This window comes from Mastigoproctus giganteus, chromosome 9 (assembly GCF_048544385.1).
Source record: "Mastigoproctus giganteus isolate SK-2022 chromosome 9, ASM4854438v1, whole genome shotgun sequence".
In the NCBI taxonomy this organism is placed as follows: Eukaryota; Metazoa; Arthropoda; class Arachnida; order Uropygi; family Thelyphonidae; genus Mastigoproctus; species Mastigoproctus giganteus.
In genome coordinates this window covers 52,589,897-52,617,287 of record NC_143583.1, presented here as the reverse complement: position 1 = coordinate 52,617,287, position 27,391 = coordinate 52,589,897, and the positions used below count along the sequence as shown (strand labels likewise).

The window sequence follows — 27,391 nt, the reverse complement described above, 5'->3', positions numbered from 1 at the left end:
GTGTATAGCAAATTGATGATAAAGATATTATATATATATATATTTATAAATACATTTATATAAATAGGGGTCTTCAAACATGTTTTTGGAGGTAATTGTGCGCAGGTAGATATGAAGTTTTCTGAGCAGTGCAGATGGTCTACAAGAGCAGCTCATGGTGTCTTGTCAATGATATACAGGAATTTTTCTAGCAGGGATAAGGTGGTGATTATCCCCTTGTATAAGGCAATGGTCAGGCCACACCTTGAGTACTGTATACAGGTCTGGAGGCCTCATTTTAAGAAGGATATAGAGCTGTTGGAATGAGTACAGAGAAGGGCATCAAGATTAGTGAATGGAACAAAGGGGTGCTCTTACGAAGAAAGGCTTAAGATTTGCAAATTACAGTGTCTGGAGACTAGGCACCAGCGAGGTGATCTGATAGAGGTGTATAAAGCATTGAATGGTTTGAGCATGCTCAATGCTGATGGGATTCTTCCTCTCGCTAAGAATAATCACCTGAGAGGGCATAAATTCAAATTGAGGAAAGACAGATGTGCAGAAGTTTGCCTTTAGCCAGTGGATAGTTGGTTGGTTGAACAGACTTCCATCCTTTGTTGTGGAAGTTGATAGCCTAAATAAATTTAAGGCTGAACTGGACAGGTATTTGGAAGGAACGGAGGGTTGAAATGGGAGTGGTTTTTTTTTTTTTTTTTGGCTGATGCTGCTTTCTTGCATCATATGCCTCTACTAATGCTAATGTTTAGATTTTTGAAGGGGTCTGCAAATTTGTTTTGATTTTTGTAAATTTGTAAATCTCAGTAGTTTGGGAACTGCTGGTCTAGAGAGCACTATAAAAGCTGTATACTTGGTTCACAATTTCATATGTTCTTAGCTTATGTTGAAGTTATTTTATTAGTTTAGTATTGTTTCTTTGCTAATGTTGAAGTTATTTTATCTTGTTTAGTATTTTTAATTTTGCGAATGTTAAAATTATTTTATGAAGTATAGTCTTTACCACAAGAAGAAAATGTAAAATTGTTTGAAGAGTATGCTTACTGAATTTTATTTCTTTAATTTGTGAAGAACAAAACATCATCCTTAGTGTGCATCTACTCCTAAAATTTTGTGTAAAAAGTGTTTTCCTATAAAATTTTACCCTAAAGGGTTGTTACAATGGATCCACAACCTGGGATATCAGGACTGAAAAGGAACAGGGATGAAAAATGTTGAAAGTGATGAATTGAATCAGCTCTATATAATAGGTCATCTGATACTGAACTAGAATTTTGTTCAAGTGATTGGATTCTGAATCTCATTCAAGTGCATCATCTGTTGATGTTAGAATGCAATTACCCACGTTAATTGGAGTGATGACTTTTGACAGATGAAATGCATTTATTTAAAAGTGCTACCTATTTGTTCCAGCATTCTCTTAGGGATTTTCTGTGTTGAAAAGCCGATAACTATAGAAGTAAATCTGTCATTCATTAAAATTTGCAGTTATATTAATTATGTCAATTTAATCATCTGTAATGATCCTCTTTGTTTGAACTGGTTTGACCCCATTCCATCAGAAAGTGGAGAAATTCTCAGAGGCTTTCTCGTCAGCCATGGCTGCGGTTCTCTGAACTCAGATTAAAGGGAGTAGGGTTTCCCCCATGAGTCATTCTGGATTTTTCAGTCCATGCACAATGTAAATTTGTGACTGCATGCTTGTACAGATATAATATATTTTGTGTATAATAATACACTTATGTAATCATAATTCAACATCAGAGAGGACTACCTATCTTACTAAATCTTTTGGCATTGGCTTAAATAATTCTCCAACATCAAAACTAAAAACTGCTTAGATAGAACAATTCTGTTTTTGTTTTTAAATTTGACGCAAAGAATTAATGTAACTGGCAAATTTTGTATTCCTACAAAATGTAAGAATTTGACAGGTGGAATGTCAGCAGATCTGACTAATAAAAGAAATTAGGAAGAAAGCCCCGTCTCCAAACTAACTTCCCTATAGCCATATTTGGCTATAGGATAGCTAATAGAACTAATTAATTACAAATTACACAAATTAGAGTGGATATCATGAATTACGATTTCAGTTCTGGTTCATCTCAACCTTTTGGCAAATTTTTTTGTGTCATATAAATACTTGTGGGTTCATAGGGCTGTTTTTGTATACCTATCAACGTATCTAAACTGTCTTAATGGAGGTTTACCTAGTTTTCTCCAGATCTTACCATGCTTAACTTTGCTGAACATTAGCAAAAAATGTTAGATTTAAGAGCCTAAGAGAAAATGCAGTTAGATTTTCAACTTGCAAGATACTTTTTTATAAAATATAATTTTAGAACTATATTAATCATAAATGAGGCTTCTTTGCAAAGTTAACTCACTCAGAAGTGAGTTACCTTTGTAAAGAAGTCTCTCATGTGCAATTGTTATTTGAATAACCAAAAGAATATGTTAATATTTTATACATATTGATTGGTTATTGATCTACATTGAATAGAATATCAAGAGATTGTTTGATTGTAGAGGTTGTGATATAAATTTTATTATTTTTAATATATTTTTTATTTTGATATATTTATTTTATTTTTATAATGCATGGAAGCCACAGCAGAAGTCTGTGGCTTTGCACTATATGGCTAAATACTGATGCTGAATTAACATAATCACCTTAAACTCTGTTAAGTTACACACAGCAGTTACTCACGTGGGGGAAGTCAATCACAGTTTCAAAATTTTTATCAATAACTCAGTCCTTAGTATTTCTCATATAAGAATAAAATCTAAATACTTTTTTATTATATACATGTTCTCATTTTGTAAATTGTGAATATGCACTTTCTATTGGTGGAATAGTTGTCAAGGTATCAAGGGGTGTTTGTTTTAATTGCGGTCTTCAGGATTTCCCCTATATACTGCAGTAGCATCTGAAAAGGCAAAAGGCCAAGTCCAGCAAGTGTAGGTATGTATGTATGTATGTGTTGTGTTGAGTGCTGGCACCTGGCAACTTTGCAGCCGGGAGGCAGGGGACACTTGGTTTCCTGCCCTCTGACTCCTAACCTTGGCTACGAGGAGGCATGCCAGGAACTGCTTTTAAACTGAAACTCTTACTGGGGCTATCAGGCAAGCCTGGGAGCCCCAAGGTGTTTAGGGAAGGAAGTGGATATGGGAATTGGAAGGGAAGGGAAAGTTGGATAGAAGATAAGGAGAAAAAGATATAGACATCCCCTGAAATAGAAGAGAAAGTAAATAATACAAAGTATTTTATGAAAAGGAAAATGGGTAATAGAATGAGAAATATGGGAGCACAAGGGGAAGGGGAAATAGAGATAGAAAGTAGGAGAAGAAGAAAATGACATTCCCTAGAAGAACGAGTAACATAGAGTAAGAAAGTATAACAGATTTAAGAAAGATTAGTGAACAGATACTTAATCTAAACTTAAGACCAAATATCAGTCAACCATAAACAATAGCAACAATATGTATATTGGCTTTAGCTTTAGACTATCCCACAACACAAGTGGGGAGACATCAATAAACCAATTCTATTTCCTGAATAACCTAACATTAGGTAAACAGGAAACAAAGAAAATCATGTCTAGAAAAACCTAAGTTAAGTTTTAAGCCCATTACAATTCAATACTAGCAAAGAGTTAGCAATGCCCATCCACAAGTACAGCAAAAAACAATAAAACAAAATTAGAATACACATTTTTGCAGCCAAAATCATTCCAGCCCCTCCCAACTCAGGAGAAGAAACAAGGACAATTTAAAGTCTCTCCACAAAAGCAAGGATAATTTCCAAAAGGACATCTCCAATTTACATAACACAATGGCCCAAAAAATTGGTAAGGGACGAAAAAATAACTTATTTACAATAATTTAACTATTTATAATAAACATCCAGAAAACAATATATACCTAATTAATACAACTACAAATCACAAAAAATGACATATCACTGTGTAGCCAACATATTAACTCCACAATGTCTGTCCACTGAATTCAGAGGGAGACCACAATAACTTTCAGAACATATACATTTTACAGCCAATGAAGGGCCAGTCAATCACCAACCCTCCATTTCAGGAGATTATCCTGCCAAGCACTAACAACATAAGTACTGGGCCACTAAACCAGAAGCCCAAAACACTATGGGATGTTCAACCGTCAACAGTCAAGACTTCCAATATTAAGACAAGGTGCAAGTGAGTCCACACAAGCCCACATTCCAAAAAAGGTTCAGTTCAATAAATTAGTTTGTTAGACAACTAATAATTAATCTTTTAGGAGAAACGTACAACTCCAGCTCTTGCCAGTAAGTAATTCAACAAGTCATAGAGACAGTAATTGTATCACTAATGCCTGGATAACAACCAGGACTATAGGGAGAAGAAAAAAAAAAAAAAAAAAAAAAAAAAAAAACACACACAAGATCGGACATACAGTAATAGTTCCAGTTCACCAATAATGAAATGAAAACTTTGTAGTATATGCTATTAAACTAAAAGTCCTTGGCCAACAGACATTTCCACCCTGATAAATCAAGTTCAACCAGGGCAGAATCAATTCACCAAAACAGTTCTTTTAAACACAACCAGGTTTTTATTGCCGATGGCCATGATATAAAATTGAAAACAAGTTGTAGAGTCTGCAATGTTGATATTTATTGTCAGTTAACATGCAATTTCTATCAGAATCCTAACAACTCAAGACAGAAGTTCAATTAATTTCATCCAAACCCAGTCAGGAACCATCACTAGGTAAAGTATTGTATTCAACTTATTTACAATTAGGTCTAAATTCAGTTCAAAACTTAAACATGCCTTGATCAGCTGATCACAACCAATAAAACCCTATCAAGGATTCCAATCTCGAATCCAAAAGTCGACAGTATAAATATTTACACACATTAAACATTTCTGTGATTTACACATTTTATCAACGTAATTTCATTAGATATAATTTACTCAAATAGACAGCATTTCCAGAAATTATAAAACTTACAGAACACGATTAACACATCCAGTAAAATTAACGATGGTCGTTGAGATCACCATGCATAATATGCTTCCTTCTGCTGAATAATTTATCAGCAAACTCCACTAATGCCATGTAATTTTCTCTATTAACAAGAAAATGAAACATATCACTCCGATTATATACATTTGTAATTAATCATAACCTATATCTAAGGTCTATGTAAGACACACAAAGATCAGATGCTTTACAGTTTCTGGAGCACCACAGTGACAGTTAGGAGAGTTTGAAAGGCCAAAGGAAAAAAGCTTAGAATTTAAGCTTCCGTGACCTGTTAAAAGAAAAGGTGTATATATTTGTATATATATATAAACCTGTGAGTATTTCTTCCAAGTTCAGATAGAGACCAATCATTCTGTGGAATAGTTGTATTGACATTGAAGATTTTTATTTTAGATGCAGAACAAAAAAACTCTGATAGCAAATAACTGTGTTGGTAATTTACATGTTCACCGCCAGTGACATACGTTAATGGAATCCTTTCGGGAAACCACAGGGAACTGAATCCAGCAAGAGTGGTAAACTGGGGACCAGAGTGATGGAGTGCTTCACAAGAAATTCTTGAAAGGAAAGTGCTCGTGTTCAGGGGCGTTGTCATAGTTCATGCTAAAATAAGGAAATGGCATCACTTCCTAAATGATGCCAACTCAATCACTAACGTTAATTCAGTAGAGTAAACAGTGGGTAGTAATATTATGCAAGGATAAAAGCTTCAAGCAGCAATTTCCTGACTCCCACTTTCCAGCAGTTTTTCTCTGAACAGCATCATACAATTGCTCTGTGATGCAAAACATATCACTCACTGAGAAAAATTTGACCATGTAGGATAAATTCATGGTGAACCTGTGAGTTGAAAAAAATACAATAATCATAGTCTTCACATTTGACCAAGATTGTCTTATTTTTATTTATATATTTTTTTTTTTTTGAGCCTAGGAGAAGACTGTCTTTGTAAGATCCTTTTGATGTAAGGATTGAAGAAACAAAGTGTGGGTTGGCAGCAACATTTTGACAAGATCCTAACATGCTGAACTCTCTCTCTCTCTCTCTCTCTCTCTCTCTCTCTCTCTCTCTCTCTCTCTCTGTGATTATCAGTGAGAACATGGCATAAGCATGGCTGAAATGCATCACATTCCCAAATCTTGTGTTAAGATTGATTGATGTATTCCATAAATTTTATTAGTAACTTTGTGGATAGTTGAGCTTTGATCACTCCTTATAAAATCATGAATGCAAGCAATTGAATAATTGGTTTCTGAAATTGAATGACAGCAAGAATAATGATCATTTTCAATAGAGAAGTGGTCCTCTTTAAACTTTGAAAACCATTGAAAAGTCTTTGAAAAACATTAACATCTCTGAAAGTTGGGTTTCTATTGCACTTTTCCATAACTTGAAACATTTGTTGCATATTCACTGCTCAGTTTTATGTGTTTAATCATTTTAAAATGATTAAACACATAAAACACCTTCTTTTCAATACACTACTCAAACTGATTGCAGATAAAGAGGTGATTCATGAATTACGATGTTTAGGTGAGCCAATGAACAAGTTCTAACACTACAAATCCACAATTTTGGTGAAACAGTTGAGCCTGGTGCTTAAAATTAATTTGACATGGATACATAAATGGCATTAATGACATAGAAATTTTCTGCTTTCTTTGTACAGTATATATGCTGATTGAATTATTATATAGGTTCAGAATTTGTAATAATGACAGAAAAAACTGGTACAAAATTACTTCTTAGTATGAAAAAATTATGGTGTTTTCTGTATGCTTTTTTAATATTATTTAGATAAAATCTACTTGAATAGATGAAATCATTTTCATTTGATAAAATTATCTGCAATATTTTAATAATTTTTATATCAAAAATTTTAATATAATTGCTGTCTTTGTTCTGCATTCCTAGTTTCTATGAAACTAAAATTGTTATTATGGCTCTTGGAATAAGTGCAAGTTGTTGTTTGGCAATTTCCATTTTCTCGTGTTATTCAAAGGTAAGATTTTTATTTTATTTTACTTATATTGAAAAACATTATATATGGTTTATATACGTTGCCCTCCAAAATGTATCCAAACACACATCAGTTTCACATTGATGTCACTACCACTCACTTTAATATCGGGTTTACCCTCCTTTTGAAAGACTGAAGCAGGTATAGTTTCCCATTTCTCCTGCAGAACAGTGACCGGTTGGTTTGATTCTCATCAAATGTTCTTGTTTGACCAATAGGTGTTCAGTAGGGTTCAGTATGGACTCTCTGTGCATGCCATTCCAACTTTTGCATGTTCTTGTCCATGAATTATTTTTCAAATAGCACTGGCAGTATTGCATGATGCATTATCCTTTTGAAACTAAGAACTATCACGTCGTATGGAGCATGGAATTCCCCAAAATGTTGTTAAAGGGGTTCTCTGCACAACCACCAAAATGGTTCTCTGCACAACCACCAAAATGGTTCTCTGCACAACCACCAAAGGACTACAAGAAACAACTTCACACTATAACCCTACTCCTTTTAAACTTCATTGTTGCACTCTAGCAGCATATGTTCCCAGATGTCCTGTACACTTACACTACTCATTTGATTGGAATAGGGTATAATGAGATTTGTCATTCCGTGTACCTGATTAAGACTGCTCTCTGGACTAATTACGGTGTTCATTGCCCCGCAAAAGGCGATTGCAGTTGGTGATGCTTGGCTTATGCACTGCCACTTTCCTGTGAAAACTGAGCCCCTGTAGCTCTGTATGTAGTGTCTTCATACAGGCTTCAATCCCTGTTTATGCACTAAACTCCTGGTTGATATTTTGCAGGGATGTCTAACAAGGTTGTAATATTAATCTTCCAAGTACCCTCTGATAAAGTGGTAGTACTACCATAATTTCATTTTATGGTAACATCGACCATTGACTTTGGATGGTATAGGCCAGGGGTGGTAAATGTTTTTTTATTGAAAGGCCAAATTTTAATCCAAGGAGTTCCCATCAGGCAGCAAATTATATTAGTTAACTTTGCACCCTCTTGTGTAGGAATGGATTGATTGTGACACTAGTGATGGCTCAAAGTCAGAAACAGCTGATATACGATTGTAGTTTGCACATGTGCTAATCATTTTTGATGTGAAAATATCTATGGCGGCACTAGAGTAAAATTGATTGGTAAAGAAATTTTGTTATGGTAATGGAAATGACGCAGTTGATCGTTAATTAAATTTTTTACAGGAATGATGCAATTGATGTTACTTCCTAATTGATGCAATATTGATAGATTTTAATTGATGCAAATGATGTCACTTCCTAAATGGTGCTAATGATGCTAACTCAGTCACTAACGTTGATTCAGTAGAGTAAGTTCATGCTAAAATAAGAAAATGGCATCACTTCCTAAATGATGCCAACTCAATCACTAACATTAATTCAGTAGAGTAAACAGTGGGTAGTAATATTATGCAAGAATAAAAGCTTCAAAGCCACCAAAGAAGCCTCTCATGTCAAAAAGAAATGAGTTCAAAAACATGGAGAATGAAAAAAATACAGATTTTAATAAAATCTGCTTCTCAAGATTTTGATCAACATCAACCTTCTAAGTAGCGAAGTAAGTTTCGTTCAAACCATTCAAAAATTTCTTGCATTATGTGCCCTTGCTAATTAACATTAGCAAGGGCACATGATGCAAGAAAGCAAGCTTATATGGCATCAGCCAAAAAAAAAAAAAAAACCCTTTATTTCAGCAATCCCCTTGCTCCAAATGTTTGTCAAGTTCTGCCTTGAATCAATTTAAGCGATCAACTTCTACAACAACAGATGGAAGTTTGTTACAGCAATCAACCACCCGCTGACTAAAGGCAAACTTCCACACATCTATCGTACAACTGTCTTTCCTCAATTTGAATCTGCCCTCTCAGGTGATTATTCTGAGCAAGAAGAAGAATCCCATCAGTATTGAGCATGCTCAAACCATTCAAGTCTTTATACACCTCAATCAGATCACCACGCAGGTGCCTAGTCTCCAGACACGGTAATTTGCGAAACTTAAGCCTTTCTTTGTAAGAGCAACCCTTTGTTCTGTTCACTAATCTTGTTGCCCTTCTCTGTACTCGTTCCAACAGCTCTACATCCCTAAAATGAGGCCTCCAGACCTGTATACAGCACTCAAGGTGTGGCCTGACCATTGCATTATACAAGGCAATAATCACCTCCTTATCCCTGCTAGAAAAAATTCCTGTATATCATTGACAAGACACCATGAGCTACTCTTGCAGACCATCTGCACTGCTCAGAAAACTTCATATCTGCCTGCACAAGTACCCCCAAGTCCTTTTCATTCTTTACCACTATCAGTGTAGTACCATAGAGTTGATACGTTACTCTGGGGTTACTGCTTCCCGTATGTAGTACTTTACATTTGTCAATGTTAAACTTCATTTGCCACCTCTCAACCCATCTGCTCAACTTTTCTAGATCCTGCTGCAGCAGCGTACTGTCATTAGTGTCATTAACAACTCTGCCAACCTTTGTATCATCTGCAAACTTGGACATTAAGCCTGATATACCATCATTAATATCATTTATAAATACAGAAAACAATAATGGACCTAACACTGAACGCTGAGGGACTCCACTAATAACAATAGTCCGCGATGAGCAGTGTCCATTGATTACCACTCTGTCTTCTCCCCCTCAACCATCCCTTTATCCATAGCAGCAATTTGCCTCCAATGCCACACTGCTCCAATTTGTGCAGCAGTCTTCCATGTGCAACAGTATCAAAAGCCTTTCTAAGATCCAAATATATAATACCAAAGTTATTCCCTGCATCCAGTTCTTTTGTGACTGCATCATAGTATCCAATCCGATTAGTCATACAAGACTTCCCCTTAACAAACCCATGCTGTGTCCGAGCTATAACTGAAGTCTTGTCTAGATGACCCTGCAATTCTTCTTTAACCAGTGCCTCCATTAATTTCCCTAGAACAGAAGTTAAACTAACAGGTCTGTAATTACCTGTGTCTCCCTTTGATCCTCCTTTGTGGATTGGGGTCACATTTGCACATCTCCAGTCTATGGGTACCTCCCCTGAGTCCAGGGAAGCTCTCATATTTATGGCTAAGGGTTTGCTTACTTCCTTTGCTGCCTCCTTTAATATAACTGGATAGTTCCATCTGCCCCAGGTGCCTTTCTTATGTTTATCTTCAACAGTTCCTCCTCCACTTTACTCTCAGTTATTACAAGATTATCTAGCTTACTGCCAGAGTTGAATACACCTCTGACATTCCCCTTCCTGAATAACTCCTCGTGCATGAATGTAGATGCAAAATATTCATTTAGTTTATTAGCTACCTGAGCAGGATCATCAACAGTTGAACCATCGATATCAAGTGGACCAATCTGATTCATCCCTTCCTTCTAGAGTTTACATAAGTAAAGAACTCTTTGCTGTTTTTCCTTTCCATCCTTTGCCAAAGATTTCTTGTAATCTGCCTTCGCCTGCCTAACCTCTTTGTAGCTTGGTTGCAGACCAGCTTATATCTATCATAGGCTTCTGTGTCACGTGTTATATGTATCCCATGCATTTTTATTCTCTCTCACATGTCTAATTAGTTTAACTGACATCCATTTAGGCCTAAATCTTGAACAATATTTCTTTATTGGTAAGAAAAGCCTGGTAGCTACCAAGATTAATTCTTTGAATGCTTCCCATTTTGAATTTGCTGTTGTTAACATTATCAGTTGGTCCCACCGTATAGAAATTATGTACTGTCTCAGACCACCGTAGTCACCTTTATGAGAGCAAACCCCCTTCCCTTTACCCTCGATGGTAGTTACTTCTTTGAGTAAATCCCACTTCAGCACACTGTGATCACTGCCACCTAGTGGTGGTTCCTTTATATGCAGATTCTTCATGCATGAAGAATCACCACCAATAATCAGATCAAGAGTATTACTCCCTCTAGTTGCCTCCCGAACATGCTGCTGTATAAAAGAATCATCCAGTAAGTAGATGTTTTCACATAAAATAAAACATCTTTCAAGTGTTTTTTGTTTTTTTTTTTTTTTATGTGAACCCCAAACACGAGAGGTATTAGAACCTATAGTACTTAGTACCGTGCTTGGGTTGGAGGTTGAGAAGACGAAAATAGATATTTGTTGACATTGGACTTGAACTTCTGTAGATTGTAATTTTCAGGAAATACGTATGAAGGAAGGTTGTTCCAGAAAATGGCAGTTGAATGAATAAATGAGGAAGACGAAAAGTTGGTTCTGTGGGTTTGAAGTCGGACAATAAATGGATGTTGGCTGGTGGCGGCACGTGTTCGGACTGTTTTGAAAGAGAGAGCAGGAATTATAGAAGCCAATTCAGAAGAACAGTGCCCATGGAAGTATCTCTAGAAGAGGCATGCAGCAGAAACAATACGTCTATGAGAAAGCGAGTGGAGAGACTCTGTTAGAGATGAATCATTAATTAACCTAACTGCCCTCTTCTGAATGGAATCAAGAAGCCTGAGAGAGGTTTTGGGGGCACCACCCCAGATGTGGGAACAATATTCCATGGTAGGGCAGATTTGCGATTTATACAGAGTGAGCAGCTGTTTGGAAGAAAGTAATGCCGAGAGCGAAAGAGAAAACCAAGTTTTTTAGATGCAGAGGAAGCAATATTTGTAATGTGCTTGTGCCAAGAGAGATTAGAAGTCAGGATAATCCCCAAAAGAGATGCCTAGAAATCTGAGTGTCACTAAAGATAAGCATGGGAGCAGCAGAAGAATCCTTTTTGCAAGATATAAGACAAGACTGAGTTTTAGAAGGGTTGAAATCAACTAAGTTGTCTTTGTCCCACTGGAGAATTACCTGAAGATCGGCATTTAAGGAATTAGTAGCAGGTTTTCGAGAAGTTGAAGCTGATTGAGCAGGACAAGGGTTCTCAAAATGGAAAGTGGAATGCAGTGTGCTATCATCGGCAAAACTATGGATAGGATTTCCAGTCAATGGAAGAAGGTCATTAATATACAAGAGAAAAAGAGTGGGGGAAAGAACTGAACCTTGGGGGGGACACCAGCATTAGTGGAGAAGTTAGAAGACAGAGAGCCATCTACCATCACCCTCAGTGAGCGATCAGAGAGAAAACTGGATAACCAATTACTAAAAACAGTTGGCAAACCATAAGATGGAAGCTTGTTTAGAAGACCTTTATGCCAAACACGATCAAAAGCCTTTGAGATGTCAAGAGCAACTACTTGTGTTTCACCGAACCTTTCCATTGAATTAGTCCATAAATGGGTAACATAAGCCAGAATATCACCAGTGGGTCGACACTGACGGAATCCATACTGGCGGTCGTTGATCAGACAGAAGGTTTCTAGGTAGTTTAAGAGTTGGCGGTTAATTGATTTCTCCATTACTTTAGAAAGAGTAGAAGTAATTGCAATGGGACGATAATTGGATGGGAGGGATTTGTCACCCTTTTTAGGAACTGGCTGGATATGAGCAAATTTCCAAGCAGAAGGAAAAACACCTTTGGAATAAGAAAGTGAAAAAAGGCGGCAAAGAATAGGAGTAAGTTCAGGAGCACAGGTTTTGAGAACAAGTGGAGAAATACCATCAGGACATGGAGCTTTCTTAGCATCAAGATTCGTCAAAATCCTTCTGATCTCCTTTTGACGGAAGACCACAGGAGGCATTGAATGGAGCGTGTTGGGAATGGCAGGAGGTGTTTTACCAAGATCATTAATACATGAGCTGGAAGAAAAATGGGATGCTAGCTGGTCAGCTTTATTTTTGGCTGAAGTGACAACAGAACCATCTGGTTTGGACAGAGGTGGGAGCAGAGATGGGCAAAAGTTGCAGCCAGTAGCTTTGGCAAGAGACCAGAATGCTTGGCTACCATTAGGGCAAGAAGCAAGTTTTCTACTCTTAGCCTGTTCAAACTCTAGTTTGGACTGATTAATAACTGCTTTACAATTGTTGCGAACTTTGGTGTAGGCAGAAAATGAAACTGAAGGATTAGAAACAAGCCAATTACGATATGCAACATTCTTCTCTTGCACAGCCTTAGCACATTTATTGGAAAACCAAGGTTTAGATAAAGGACAAGATTTTAAAGTGGAGTGTGGGATAAAGGATTCCATTCCTGCAAGAATAATTTCACTGACACGATCTGAGCAAACTTTGACATCAGAACTTTTGAAACAGTAATCCGACCAAGGAAAAGAAGTCTCGCAGGTCATTCCATTTTGCATTCTTCTAATGCCAAACAACACGAGGTGGGAATAGCCATGAGATAAAGGTTTCATTGGAGAAGAGACAATCACCAAGTTGTGATCTGAATGTGCCTAAAGTACCTCTCACTTCGACCGTGTACTTAGAAGGGTTGTTTGTGAGAAAAAGATCAAGCGTATTGGCTGTATGAATAGGATTGTCCGGTATTCTTGTAGGTAAATGAACAATCTGTGCTAGGTCATTAGTAATTGCAAAAGCCTCAGCATCTCGACCTGCTGGGTCGGTGTGACTAGAAAACGGAAGCCAGCTGGAGTTGTGAACATTAAAATCACCAAGGAAAATTACCTCACTGTTAGGAAAGTTGGACTGGAGAAATTTAAGTTGCAAAGAGAGGAAGTCAAAGAGCTCCAAGTGATTAGTGGAGTTGGGAGAATGCAAGAGAGGAGATTGCAAATTGCCTAGTCTCAGACAGGGAATATCAGAACAGACATAAGCACAAGTACCACCTTTGAGGCGAAAGGAATCATACAGTGAATAATTTGGGCATCTGAGATGAGCAGTAGTTGAATCAACTGATAACTGAGATTCTGTCAGAAAAAGTACATGGGGTTTGGCAGACAGCAAGTGGAAATGGACATCGTTGAGATTAGAATTGAGACCACGTATATTTGTGAAATGAATTAGGAAGTGCGTGGGAGGTTTAGATCTTTTCACAGATAAGCTTGCTGTATTTGTTTGACAATTCATGGTGTATTCAATAGTAAGAAAAAGTGGGTGGGACATGCTGTATGAAGTAATGTAATTTTTCGATATGGTGTACACGTGGTAAGAATATATTGAGATCCTTGACATAACGTGAACTCGACAATGCTCCCCGCATACACACTACTCGGACTCCCTCCAGTCACTATATGGCAGAGTAGAGGTAGCAAGATTATACACTAGCTGATCTGGAAGCCTCCTGGAGAGTTACCAATAGGTTCCGTCTGGTGTACTAACTAGCGGCTGGCCTGCAAACACCGTTTTAGAGCTGTACCCTCGAAATGTAAGGAATATTGGATCTCGCCACAACGTTCATCATAACCTCAAAAGTCATCAGTCATACTGCATGATGAAAGAGATAGATAAGGGTTGACCGGAACTTAGCTCTAGAGCCTGGGTTCCACCACTTCAAGCCTCCAATAAGCAAAGTATTGGTATTCAAAAAAACAGCGTGTGTACAGGGTACACACGCTGTTTTTTTGAGTCTGCAAGGAAGAATGGGTTGGCATCCAGATTTTACCAACCCAAATATGGGATAATTATGGTGATAAGATATGTAAATGCCAATATCACAACAATAGCCAATGTGGTTAAATGCTCCCATTCTGTGGAATCACAAGTCTGCTGATCGAACAACCAGGCAAAAGTCATGTGTGGGACAGCTACATTTGGTTGATGCCTGTAGTGAGCGTTGCCTTTCATAACACAGCACAGTGGCACAGATCATCCAGTGCAACGTAGGAATAGTAAAACTAACATCTACATGCGTTATGCACCAGATATTAGCTTGTATAGGCTGTGGTAGTCAACAGCTGTCACATTGTACCCATGCTTGCTGTGAGACAAGAAACTGCCTTGTATGGATACATCAGCACCAACATATAGAAATCTGTTGCTTGGTCTGATAAATTCCATTTCCAACTCGATCATGTTGATGGTGTATCTACATTTGGAGAAAGCAACACAAGGCCATTTTACCTGGATGCACTGCTGGTGATCAGCAAGCTGAAGGCAGTGCTGTTATGTTTTGGGAACTGTTTTTGTATCAGGCCTTGGATTCTCTAATCACTGTTAATCAATGGCTTAATGGGTACACCTATTGTTGAGCAAGTAAGTACACCCCCTTTATTCATGATCACAGTTTATCCAGATAACTCTGGCATCTATCAATAAGACAGCATGCCATGCCAAAAAACCAAGTTGCTGTCTGGTTTCAGGAACATAATAATGAATTCTCTGTCTCCTCCCGTGGCTGCCCAACTTACCAATCTCAACCCAATTGAGCATGTTTGGCACCTACTGGAAAAGGACATTCGATGCTGCGATCATCCACCTGACAATGTGTAGGCATTACTGGACAGACTGTGCAGTGGCATGGATAGCACTAATACAGGACACCCTGTAAGACCTTGTAGATTCCATGCCAAGATATATACAGGCTGTATAACAGACAAAATGTGGGCCCAATGTGTTATTAGATAGGTGTTGCTACTGTAAAGCCAACTCAGTATATAATTCATATATATACTTCTCATAATGCATGTATACAGAATTAATATAAAGAAGGTTTCATATCCATTATTTTAAAGAACTATGAGGAAGTAAAAACATTATCTACTTTTAAATAAAAACGTAATTATTCACATTTACCAAAATTTTAAAATTAAGAAGCAAACACAGTTAAATGAGTTTTTTTTGTGGCTGTTTGGTCTGCACTAAGAACTTTGTTTGATGTTTGATTGCAGCATTCTAGTCTTCATTTTCAGTTGATCTTCCAGGGGAGTGTTTGTCATCTATGATTGAGGCAAACCTTGATTTATTGTCAGGAAAATGTTGATTCACAACAATAAGTTGTACCAAAGCAAGAGAATAAATAATGGGCATGTTGATACAGTCATAGATATTTAAAAGCATTCCTCCATGTTTTCAGTGGGGACTTCCTTGTTATTAAATAGAGAATATAGAATGTTGTCTTCTGAGCGATTAATAAATTCCACCTGCAAATCTTGAGGTGCATTTGAGACATCCCTCAGATGTGGCAGGCTAAACTTAGTAACATATTTTTCAAAATCTTTAAATTTTTTGTTGTGTTCATCAGTCAAGTTATTAAGGACACATTTCTTTACCAACACTTCAGTGAAGTATTAGTAATGGCAAATGATGCAAGAAAGCAAGCTTATACAGCATCAGCAAAAAAAAAAAAGGAAAACAAGTGATGCTACAGAAGTCAGTGTTACGTAAAATACAAAAAAAACAAACAAACAAAAATTTTACTCATTAAATAAACAAAGTTCACAACAATAAGTTGTACCAAAGCAAGAGAATAAATAATGGGCATGTTGATACAGTCATAGATATTTAAAAGCATTCCTCCATGTTTTCAGTGGGGACTTCCTTGTTATTAAATAGAGAATATAGAATAAACAATATAGAATAAATCATTCTATTTAACTCTTTAGAAACTGTTAATAAAATCATATGACAGTTTGAGTATATTTAAGCAAATATGAAAAAGACCACACAAAAAGCACAGATTTCCTTAACCGTGTTCTAGGCTGTCCTCAGTGCATGAGTTTGACAGGCAGCAATGTGACATCTGACAATAATACCTTCCCTCCCCCCCTCTTGAACTTAGTCAGGTTGATTCTCTTATCACACATAACTTGTGTGATAAGAACCACTGGACTATGAAAATAATTAAGATACTTTTTGGAGGTTAGTGTATACATATATTGTTTAACAAATGATTTGAATGGTGTAATTTAATTTAATTAATAAATAAAATAATTAGGTATTTTTACTAAAAGCCATAAATTCCATTAATATGTAGTTGAATATTAATCTTTAATAACACTGGTACACTTTTTATAATGTATTTTTTAATTTAAATCAGGAAACGTACAATGTTTGATGCTGATTTTCAAAATCTGTAATTGATCTTGTTCTATCAAATCTTTCTTTTTTCAGAAAATAAAAAATAATTGTACTACCTATAGTAAAATATATATATATTTTGAATAGTAAGACAATTTTCAGTAAAGAGTATTAAGAACAAATGGTAATGTATTGATTGTTGTGATATCAGAGATGTGGCATCACAGATATAAGGAATGCAGAATTGGAATTTGTGGAGTAAAATGTGAACAGAGAGGATAGGAAGGGAGGAGGGGTTATGCTGTTATTTAAGAAACACATAAAATCAGATGAACTAATGAGACTCATGGCAGAGAACAGAAATGCATGATTTGCATATAAATTATCAGGTGACACAGAAGCCTATGGTAGATATAAGCTAGTCTGTAATCAAATCACAAAGCAGGTTAAGCAAGTGAAGGCAGATTATGAGAAATCTTTGACAAAGGATGCAAAGAAAAACAGCAAAGACTTTACTTATATAAACTCTAAAAGGAAGGGGATGAATCACCTTGGTACAATTGATATCAATGGTTTGACTGTACGCCGGCTGCTAGTTAGTACACCAGACTGAACCTATTGGTAACCTTTAGGTAGTCACAGACATTCTCTCAGATATGCCAGACAAGCTGTACTTGCTACCTGGGAGTCTAAAACGCTGATGGAACTGATATTCGGGTGACACTCAAGTCAAGTGGACCCAATTTCGGCGAAGTCCGGACTGTCTGTGACAGCCAAATCTCTGCTTGCACCTTCACGATGGTGGGACTGTTAGTAATCCTGGGTATAACCTCCATGCACAAGTACATGGTGGGTGACCACCCAGGTGTTAACCAACGTAAGCAGGGGTCGAGGTGTGGCGCCCACACCACATGGAGGAACGCCGCCCCTCTATGTTACCAGGCAGTACTAGGTGGAAGATGACTCATCAACCGGTGAAATACCACCACTTTGTTTATTGGAGGCTTGAAGTGGTGGAACCCATGTTTAGTCTCTAGAGCTAAGTTACAGTCAGCCCTTCCCTATCTCTTCCATCATGCAGTATGATTGATGACTTTTGAGGTTATGATGAACGTCGTGGCGAGATCCAATATTCCTTACATTTCGAGGGTACAGCTCTAAAACGGTTTTTGCAGGCCAGCCGCTAGTTAGTACACCGGACCGGACCTATTGGTAACTCTCTAGGAGGCTTCCGGATCAGCTAGTGTATAATCTTGCTACCTCTACTCTGCCAGATAGTGACTGGAGGGAGTCCGAGTAGTGTGTATGTGGGGAGCATTGTCGAGGCCACGTTATGTCAAGGATCTGGGTATATTCTTTCACATGTACGCCATATCCAAAAATTTCATTATTTCATACAGCATGTCCCACCCACTTTTTCTTACTGTTGAATACACCATGAATTGTCAAACTAATAGAGCAAGCTTATCTGCAAAAAGATCTAAACCTCCCAAGGACTTCCTAATTCATTTCACAAATATACGTGGTCTCAATTCTAATCTCAACGATGTCCATTTCCACTTGCAGTCTGCCAAACCTCATGTACTTTTTCTGACAGAATCTCAGTTATCGGTTGATCCAACTACTGCTCATCTCAGATGCCCAAATTATTCGCTGTATGATTTCCTTTCGCCTCAAAGGTGGTACTTGTGCATATGTCCATTCTGATATTCCCTGTCAGAGACTTGGCAATTTGGAATCTCCTCTCTTTGATCTTCTCTGGCTTAAGATCTCTCTACCTCATTGTGTCAAATTCATCTGTTATCTCTACTGTTCTCCCAATTCGACTAATCACTTGGAGCTCTTTCACTTCCTCTCATTGCAACTTGACTTTCTCCAGTCCAACTGTCCTAACAGTGAGGTAATTTTCCTTGTTGATTTTAATGTTCACAACCCCAGCTGGCTTCCGTTTTCTAGTCACACCGAGCCAGCAAGTCAAGATACTGAGGCTTTTGCAATTACTAATGACCTAGCACAGTAATTGCTAATGCCGACCGGGCTAGCCGAGTGGGTAAAGTACCTGCCCGGCAACCCAAAGGTCGCGGGTTCGATTCCCGCCTCTGGCTTGGATCAAAGTACTGCAAAAACCTTGGGAGGTGCAATATGGCCACAGAAGCCGATGCCCCAACAACTACCAAATCAAAAAAAAAAAAAAAAAAGTAATTGCTAATGACATTGTTCATTTACCTACAAGAATACCAGACAATCCTAATCATACAGCCAATACGCTTGATCTTTTTCTCACAAACAACCCTTCTAAGTACACGGTCGAAGGGAGAGCTCCTTTAGGCACTTCAGATCACAACTTGGTGATTCTCTCTTCTCCAATGGAACCTTTATCTCATGGCTATTCCAAACCTCGTGTTGTTTGGCATTACAAGAATGCAAAATGGGATGACCTGCAAGACTTCTTTTCTTCTTTCCTTGGTCGGATTACTGTTTCAAAAGTTCTGATGTCAACGTTTGCTCAGATCGTGTCAGTGAAATTATTCTTGCAGGAATGGAATCCTTTATCCCACACTCTACTTTAAAATCTCGTCCTTTATCTAAACCTTGGTTTTCCAATAAATGTGCTAAGGCTGTCCAAGAGAAGAATGTTGCATATCGTAATTGGCTTGTTTCTAATTCTTCAGTTTCATTTTCTTCCTACACCAAAGCTCGCAACAATTGTAAAGCAGTTATTAATCAGTCCAAACTAGAGTTTGAACAGGCTAAGAGTAGAAAACTTGCCTCTTGCCCTAATGGTAGCCGAGCATTCTGGTCTCTTGCCAAAGCTATTGGCTGACTTTTGCCCATCTCTGCTCCCACCTCTGTCCAAACCAGATGGTTCTGTTGTCACTTCAGCCAAGGATAAAGCTGACCTGCTAGCATCCGATTTTTCTTCCAGCTCATGTATTAATGATCTTGGTAAAACACCTCCCACCATTCCCAACACACTCCATTCAATGCCTCCTGTGGTCTTCCGTCAAAAGGATATCAGAAGGATTTTGATGAATCTCGATGCTAAGAAAGCTCCAGGTCCTGATGGTATTTCTCCACTTGTTCTCAAAACCTGTGCTCCTGAACTTACTCCTATTCCTTGCCCCCTTTTTTCACTTTCTTATTCTAAAGGTGTTTTTCCTTCTGCCTGGAAATTTGCTCATATCCAGCCAGTTCCTAAAAAGGGTGACAAATCCCTCCCATCCAATTATCGTCCCATTGCAATTAGTTCTACTCTTTCTAAAGTAATGGAGAAATCAATTAAACGCCAACTCTTAAACTACCTTGAAACCTACCGTCTGATCAACGATCACCAGTATGGATTCCGTCAGTGTCGATCCACTGCTGATATTCTGGCTTATGTTACCCATTTATGGACTAATTCAATGGAAAGGTTCGGTGAAACACAAGTAGTTGCTCTTGACATCTCAAAGGCTTTTGATCGTGTTTGGCATAAAGGTCTTCTAAACAAGCTTCCATCTTATGGTTTGCCAACTGTTTTTAGTAATTGGTTATCCAGTTTTCTCTCTGATCGTTCACTGAGGGTGATGGTAGATGGCTCTCTGTGTTCTAACTTCTCCACTAATGCCGGTGTCCCTCACGGTTCACTTCTTTTCCTCTTGTATATTAATGACCTTCTTCCATTGACTGGAAATCCTATCCATAGTTTTGCCGATGATAGCACATTGCATTCCACTTTCCATTTTGAGAAACCTTGTCCTGCTCAATCAGCTTCAACTTCTCAAAAATGGAGACCGGCAGAATTACTTAACAAGTACAGTTCACTGTTGAACAAAAGCCGAGAATTAGGGTTGAATTTGAAAGTGTCTGCAATTCTGCCCAGACAGGATAGGAGGGAGTATATGATGAGAGCCTTGTCGATCAATTCGGCCCTGGAAAGATTGTGCAAGGCTCAAGGGGTAGAATTTTTTTCAGCCTGGACTGTACTTGTTAACAGGAGAGATTGCTTCTACAGGGATGGGATACACTTAAATAGAAAGGGTGCAAGAATATTTGCTGATGCTATCAAGGCAGTGTTAGGTGGGTCGGAAAACTGCTAGCTTGGGGGGAGACAAAGACCAATAGATTGACAGAAGCCACTGGCAGAGGTGAAAGAGATTCTTGCACTGCTTCTATTAGAATGAGCAGAAGCCTGAAAAACAAGATGCATGGTATTTCAGAGACTGCTGGGAGCCATTGCGGTACAAGTAAACACATGGGTTGTGTTAGGGTAGCTAAGAATAGAAACAGGTGCAAGTATACTTGCGTGTACACCAATGCTAGGAGTTTAGTAAATAAATTTGATGAATTTGAGGTATTGCTCAAAACATCGAAGGCAGATATTGTTGGGATATCAGAGACGTGGTGTCACACAGATATAAGGGATGCAGAACTGCAATTTGGGGAGTACAACGTCTACAGAAAGGATAGGAAGGGGGGAGGGGTTATGCTATTAGTTAAGAAACACATAAAAACCAAGGAAGTGAAGCCAGTTGACATCGCTGGACAGTGCAGTGTGGAGTCAGTTTGGTGTGACATAAACATTGGGAGATCAAAATTGAGAGTAGGAGTGTGCTATAGGCCTAATGACTCTGATGAGTATAATAAGGAACTGTACAGGGAAATAGAGTGGGCCAGTAAATCAGAGTGTCTTATAATGGGAGATTTTAATTTCCCAGATATTGACTGGAATTTGGGGGCTGGTTACTCACAAACTACAGGGCTTTTGTGGATTTATTGGATGATTGTTTTCTACATCAGCATGTTCGGGAGGCAACTAGAGGGAGTAATACTCTTGATTTGATTATCAGCAGTGATTCTTCATGCAGTAAGAATCTGCAGATAAATGAACCACTAGGTGGCAGTGATCACAGTGTGCTGAAGTGGGATTTACTCAAAGAGGTAACTACCATTAGGGGTAAAGGAAAGGGTTATTGCTTCCGTAAAGGCGACTACGATGGACTGAGACAGTACTTAAATTCTATACATTGGGACCAACTGATGATGTTACCAACAGCAAATTCAAAATGGGAAGCATTCAAAGAACTTATCTTGGAAGCTACTAGGCTTTACATACCAACTAAGAAATATTGTTCAAGGTTTAGGCCAAAATGGATATCAGATGAACTAATGAGGCATATGGCAGAGAAGAAAAATGCATGGGATACATACAAATTAACACATGACACAGAAGCCTTGATAGATACAAGTTGATATGCAACCAAGTTACAAAGGAGGTTAGGCAGACGAAGGCAGATTACGAGAAATCCTTGGCAAGGGATGCAAAGAAAAACAGCAAAGAGTTCTTTACTTATGTAAACTCTAGAAGGAAGGGGATGAATCAGATTGGTCCACTTGATATTGATGGGTCAAGTGTTGATGATCCTGCTCAGGTAGCTAACAAACTAAATGAATATTTTGCATCGACATTCACACGAGGAGTTATTCAGCGAGGGGAATGCCAGAGGTGTATTCAACTCTAGCAGTGAGCTACAGAATCTTGAAATAACTGGGAGTAAAGTGGAGGAGAAAATGTTGAAGATAAACACAAGAAAGGCACCCGGGGTGGATGGGATCTATCCAGTTATATTAAAGAAGGCAGCAAAGGAAGTAAGCAAACCCTTAGCCATAATTATGAGAGCTTCCTTGGACTCAGGGGAGGTACCCATAGACTGGAAATGTGCAAATGTGACCCCAATTCACAAAGGAGGATCAAAAGCTGACACAAGTAATTATAGACCTGTGAGCTTAACTTCTGTTCCAGGAAAATTAATGGAGGCACTGGTTAAAGAAGCACTGCAGGATCATTTAGACAAGACTTCAGTTATAGCTCAGACACAGCATGGTTTTGTTAAGGGGAAGTCTTGCCTGACCAACTTGATTGGATACTATGATGCAGTCACAAAAGAACTGGATGCAGGGAATAACTTTGATATTGTATACTTGGATCTTAGAAAGGCTTTTGATACTGTTGCACATGGAAGACTGCTACACAAATTGGAGCAGTGTGACATTGGAGGCAAATTGCTGCTATGGATAAAGGGGTGGTTGAGGGGGGAGAAGACAGAGAGTGGTAATCAATGGACACTGCTCATTGTGGACTGATGTTATTAGTGGAGTCCCTCAGGGCTCAGTCCATTATTGTTTTATGTATTTATAAATGATATTGATGATGGTATATCGGGCTTAATGTCCAAGTTTGCAGATGATACAAAGGTTGGCAGGGTTGTCAAGGACACTACTGCACTATGCTGCTGCAACAGGATCTGGAAAGGTTGAGCAGATGGGCTGAGAGGTGGCAAATGAAGTTTAACATTGACAAATGTAAAGTATTACACATGGGAAACAGCAACCCCAGAGCAACGTATCAACTCTTTGGTACTACACTGACAGTGGTAGAGAATGAAAGGGTCTTGGGGGTGGTTGTGCGGGCAGATATGAAGTTCTCTGAGCAGTGCAGACGGGCTGCAAGAGTAGCTCACGGAGTAGTGTCAATGTTATACAGGAATTTTTCCAGCAGAGATAAGGAGGTGATTATTCCATTGTATAAGGCGATGGTCAGGCCACACCTAAGAGTACTGTATACAGGTCTGGAGGCCTCATTTCAAGAAGGATGTAGAGCTGCTGGAACGAGTACAGAGAAGGGCAACAAGATTAGTGAATGGAACAAAGGGTGCTCTTACGAAGAAAGGCTTAAGTTTTGCAAATTACAGTGTCTGGAGACTAGGCACCAGCGAGGTGATCTGATAGAGGTGTATAAAGCCTTGAATGGTTTAAGCATGCTCAATGCTGATGGGATTCTTCCTCTAGCTCAGAAAAATCACCTGAGAGGGCATAAATTCAAATTGAGGAAAGACAGATGTAGGATAGACGTGCGGAAATTTGCCTTTAGCCAGCGGGTGGTTGGTTGGTGGAACAGACTTCCATCCCTTGTGGTGGAGGTTGATAGCCTAAATAAGTTTAAGGCTCAGCTGGACAGGTATTTTGAAGGAACAGAGGGGTGAAGTGGAAGTGGGTTTTTTTTTTTTTTTGGCTGATGCTGCATAAGCTTGCTTTCTTGCATCAAATGCCTCTGCTAATGCTAAAAATCTGCTACCAATTCCTTAAATGCCGATCTTCAGGTAATTCTCCAGTGGGACTAAGACAACTTAGTTGATTTCAACCCTTCTAAAACTCAGTGTTGTCTTATATCTCGCAAAAAGGATTCTTCTGCTCCTATGCTTATCTTTAGTGACACTCCAATTTCTAGGCAAAAGGATATATCTCTTTTGGGGATTACCCTGACTTCTAATCTCTCTTGCCACAAGCACATTACCAATGTTGCTTCCTCTGCATCTAAAAAACTTGGTTTTCTCTTTCGCTCTCGGTGTTACTTTTCTTCCAAACAGCTGCTCACTCTGTATAAATTGCAAATCCACCCTGCCATGGAATATTGTTCCCACATCTGGGGTGGTGCCCCCAAAACCTCTCTCAGGCTTCTTGATTCCATTCAGAACAGGGCAGTTAGGTTAATTAATGATTCATCTCTAACAGAGTCTCTCCACTCGCTGTCTCATAGATGCACTGTTTCTGCTGCATGCCTCTTCTACAGATACTTCCATGGGCACTGTTCTTCTGAATTAGCTTCTATAATTTCCGCTCTCTCTTTCAAAACAGTCCGAACACGTGCCGCCACCAGCCAACATCCATTTACTGTCCAACTTCAAACCCACAGAACCAACTTTTCATCTTCCTCATTTATTCGTTCAACTGCCGATTTCTGGAACAACCTTCCTTCATACGTATTTCCTGAAAATTACAATCTACAGAAGTTAAGTCCAATGTCAACAAATATCTTCTTTCGTCTTTTCAACCTTCAACCCAAGCACAGTACTAAGTACTATAGGTTCTAATACCTCTCGTGTTTCGGGTTAACATAAAAAAAAAAAAAAAAACTCTCTAGGAGGCTTCCAGATCAGCTAGTGTATAATCTTATTACCTCTACTCTGCCAGATAGTGACTGGAGGAAGTCCGAATAGTGTGTATGCGGGGGGCATTGTCAATGCCACGTTATGTCAAGGATCTGGGTATATTCTTACCATGTGTATGCTATAATCAAAAATTTCATTACTTCATGCAGCATGTTCCACCCACTTTTTCTTACTATTGAATACACCATGAATTGTCATACTAATAGAGTAAGCTTATCTGCAAAAAGATCTAAACTTCCCAAACACTTCCTAATCTATTTCACAAATATACATGGTCTCAATTCTAATTTCAACAATGTCCATTTCCACTTGCAGTCTGCCAAACCCCGTGTACTTTTTCTGACAGAATCTCAGTTATCGGTTGATTCAACTACTGTTCATCTCAGTTGCCCAAATTATTTGCTGTATGATTCCTTTCACCTCAAAGGTGGTACTTGTGCGTATGTCCATTCCAATATTACCTGTCAGAGACTTGGTAATTTGGAATCTCCTCTTTTCGATCTTCTCTGGCTTAAAATCTCTCTACCTGATTGTGTTAAATTCATCTGTTGTCTCTACCATTCTCCCAACTCTACTAATCACTTGGAGCTCTTTCACTTCCTCTCTTTGCAACTTGACTTTCTCCAGTCCAACTTTTCTAACAGTGAGGTAATTTTACTTGGTGATTTTAATGTTCACAACACCAGCTGGCTTCCGTTTTCTAGTCACACCCACCCTGCTGGTCGAGATGCTGAGGCTTTTGCAATTACTAATGACCTTGCACAGATTGTTCATGTACCTACAAGAATACTGGACGATCCTAACCATACAGCCAACACAGTTGATCTTTTTCTCACAAACAACCCTTCTAAGTACACGGTCGAAGTGAGAGGTGCTTTAGGCACCTCAGATCACAACTTGGTGATTGTCTTTTCCAATGGAACCTTTATCTCATGGCTATTCCCTACCTTGTATTGTTTGGTATTACAAGAATGCAAAATGGGATGACCTGAGAGATTTCTTTTCTTCTTTTCCTTGGTCGGATTACTGTTTCAAAACTTCTGATGTCAACGTTTGCTTAGATCGTGTCAGTGAGATTATTCTATGAAGAATGGAATCCTTTATCCCACACTACACTTTAAAATCTCATCCTTTATTGCATATCATAACTTAGCTGGATATCATCATTCTTCTCTTTCTTGGTGATTCCCTTCTACTTTTGACTCTCTCTCTCTCAGGGTAACTCGGGAACTTTTTTTTTCCTGGTGCAGTATAAGCCTCAGGCTTCCTTGCCACCATATGGCTCTTCATAATAATAATAATAATTGGCTTGTTTCTGCCTACACCATAGCTCGCAACAATTGTAAAGCAGTTATTAATCAGTCCAAACTAGAGTTTGAACAGGCTAAGAGTAGAAAACTTGCTTCTTTCCCTAATGGTAGCCGAGCATTCTGGTCTCTTGCCCAAGCTATTGGTTGCAACTTTTGCACATCTCTGCTCCCACCTCTGTCAAAATCAGATGGTTCTCTTATCACTTCAGCCAAGGAGAAAGCTGACCTGCTAGCATCCCATTTTTCTTCCAACTCATGTATTAATGATCTTGGTAAAACACCTTCCACCATTCTCAATATGCTCCATTCAATGCCTCCTATGGTCTTCCGTCAAAATGATGTCAGAAGGATTTTGACGAATCTTGGTGCTAAGAAAGCTCCAGATCCTGATGGTATTTCTCCACTTGTTCTCAAAACCTGTGTTCCTGAACTCACTCCTATTCTTTGCCGCCTTTTTTTCAATTCCTACTATTAGTTCACACTCTGCCTATATATATTTATATATCTTGTTCAAATTTTCAATCGTTAATAAAATACTTTTTATTCATCCACTGAAGTTCAAATAAATATTTTTAAACTTGTAGTGGATGACACTTGATGTTCATACAGTTTTTTCAAATATTAATTCATTAATTAAATTTAATTAATTAATTTTAGTTTTATATGGGAGAAAAAAATTTCTCTTATATAAGATATTTAGCAGGATCTAAATTTAGGAATAAATACTGCCAGTGGCGAAGCATGTAGATCGCTGGAAAAAAATTTCTTTTTCAGATTCTTTTTTCATTCTGGGTTCTAGTCTGAGTCAACGAGGTAACCAAATGGAAAATGAAACATGTGAATAAAAATAATAGTCCAACACCATATATAGAAAGGAAAATGGAAAATTGCAAGGAAATTTGCTTTCTATTTTGCCACTTAATATTGTGATTCTGTCATATGTATATACATATTTATATTAATTGTAATTATTTAATAAAAAGTAACTAAAATAAAATTTTTCTTTGTTGACCTAAGTAGGAATTGACTTTAAAAAAAATTTTTTTTTTATATTACTTGTTTCACTTTCTTATTCCAAAAGTGTTTTTCCTTCTGCTTGGAAATTTGCTCATATCCAGCCAGTTCCTAAAAAGGGTGACAAATCCCTCCCATCCAATTATTGGCCCATTCCAATTACTTATACTCTTTGTAAAGT

The 27,391-nt window shown here is 38.2% G+C and overlaps 1 protein-coding gene across 2 annotated transcripts in view; it reads left to right on the top strand.

Moving 5' to 3' along the window:
- The window catches only part of LOC150080219 (protein lifeguard 2-like), a 178,329-nt gene that overhangs the window by 107,729 nt on the left and 43,209 nt on the right, over positions 1-27,391 (top strand). For both annotated transcript variants that reach the window (XM_090381091.1, XM_090381089.1), the window contains exon 9: positions 6,955-7,042. In XM_090381091.1, the coding sequence (XP_090237217.1) occupies positions 6,955-7,042 (88 nt within the window). The remainder of the gene's footprint in view (positions 1-6,954; positions 7,043-27,391) is intronic.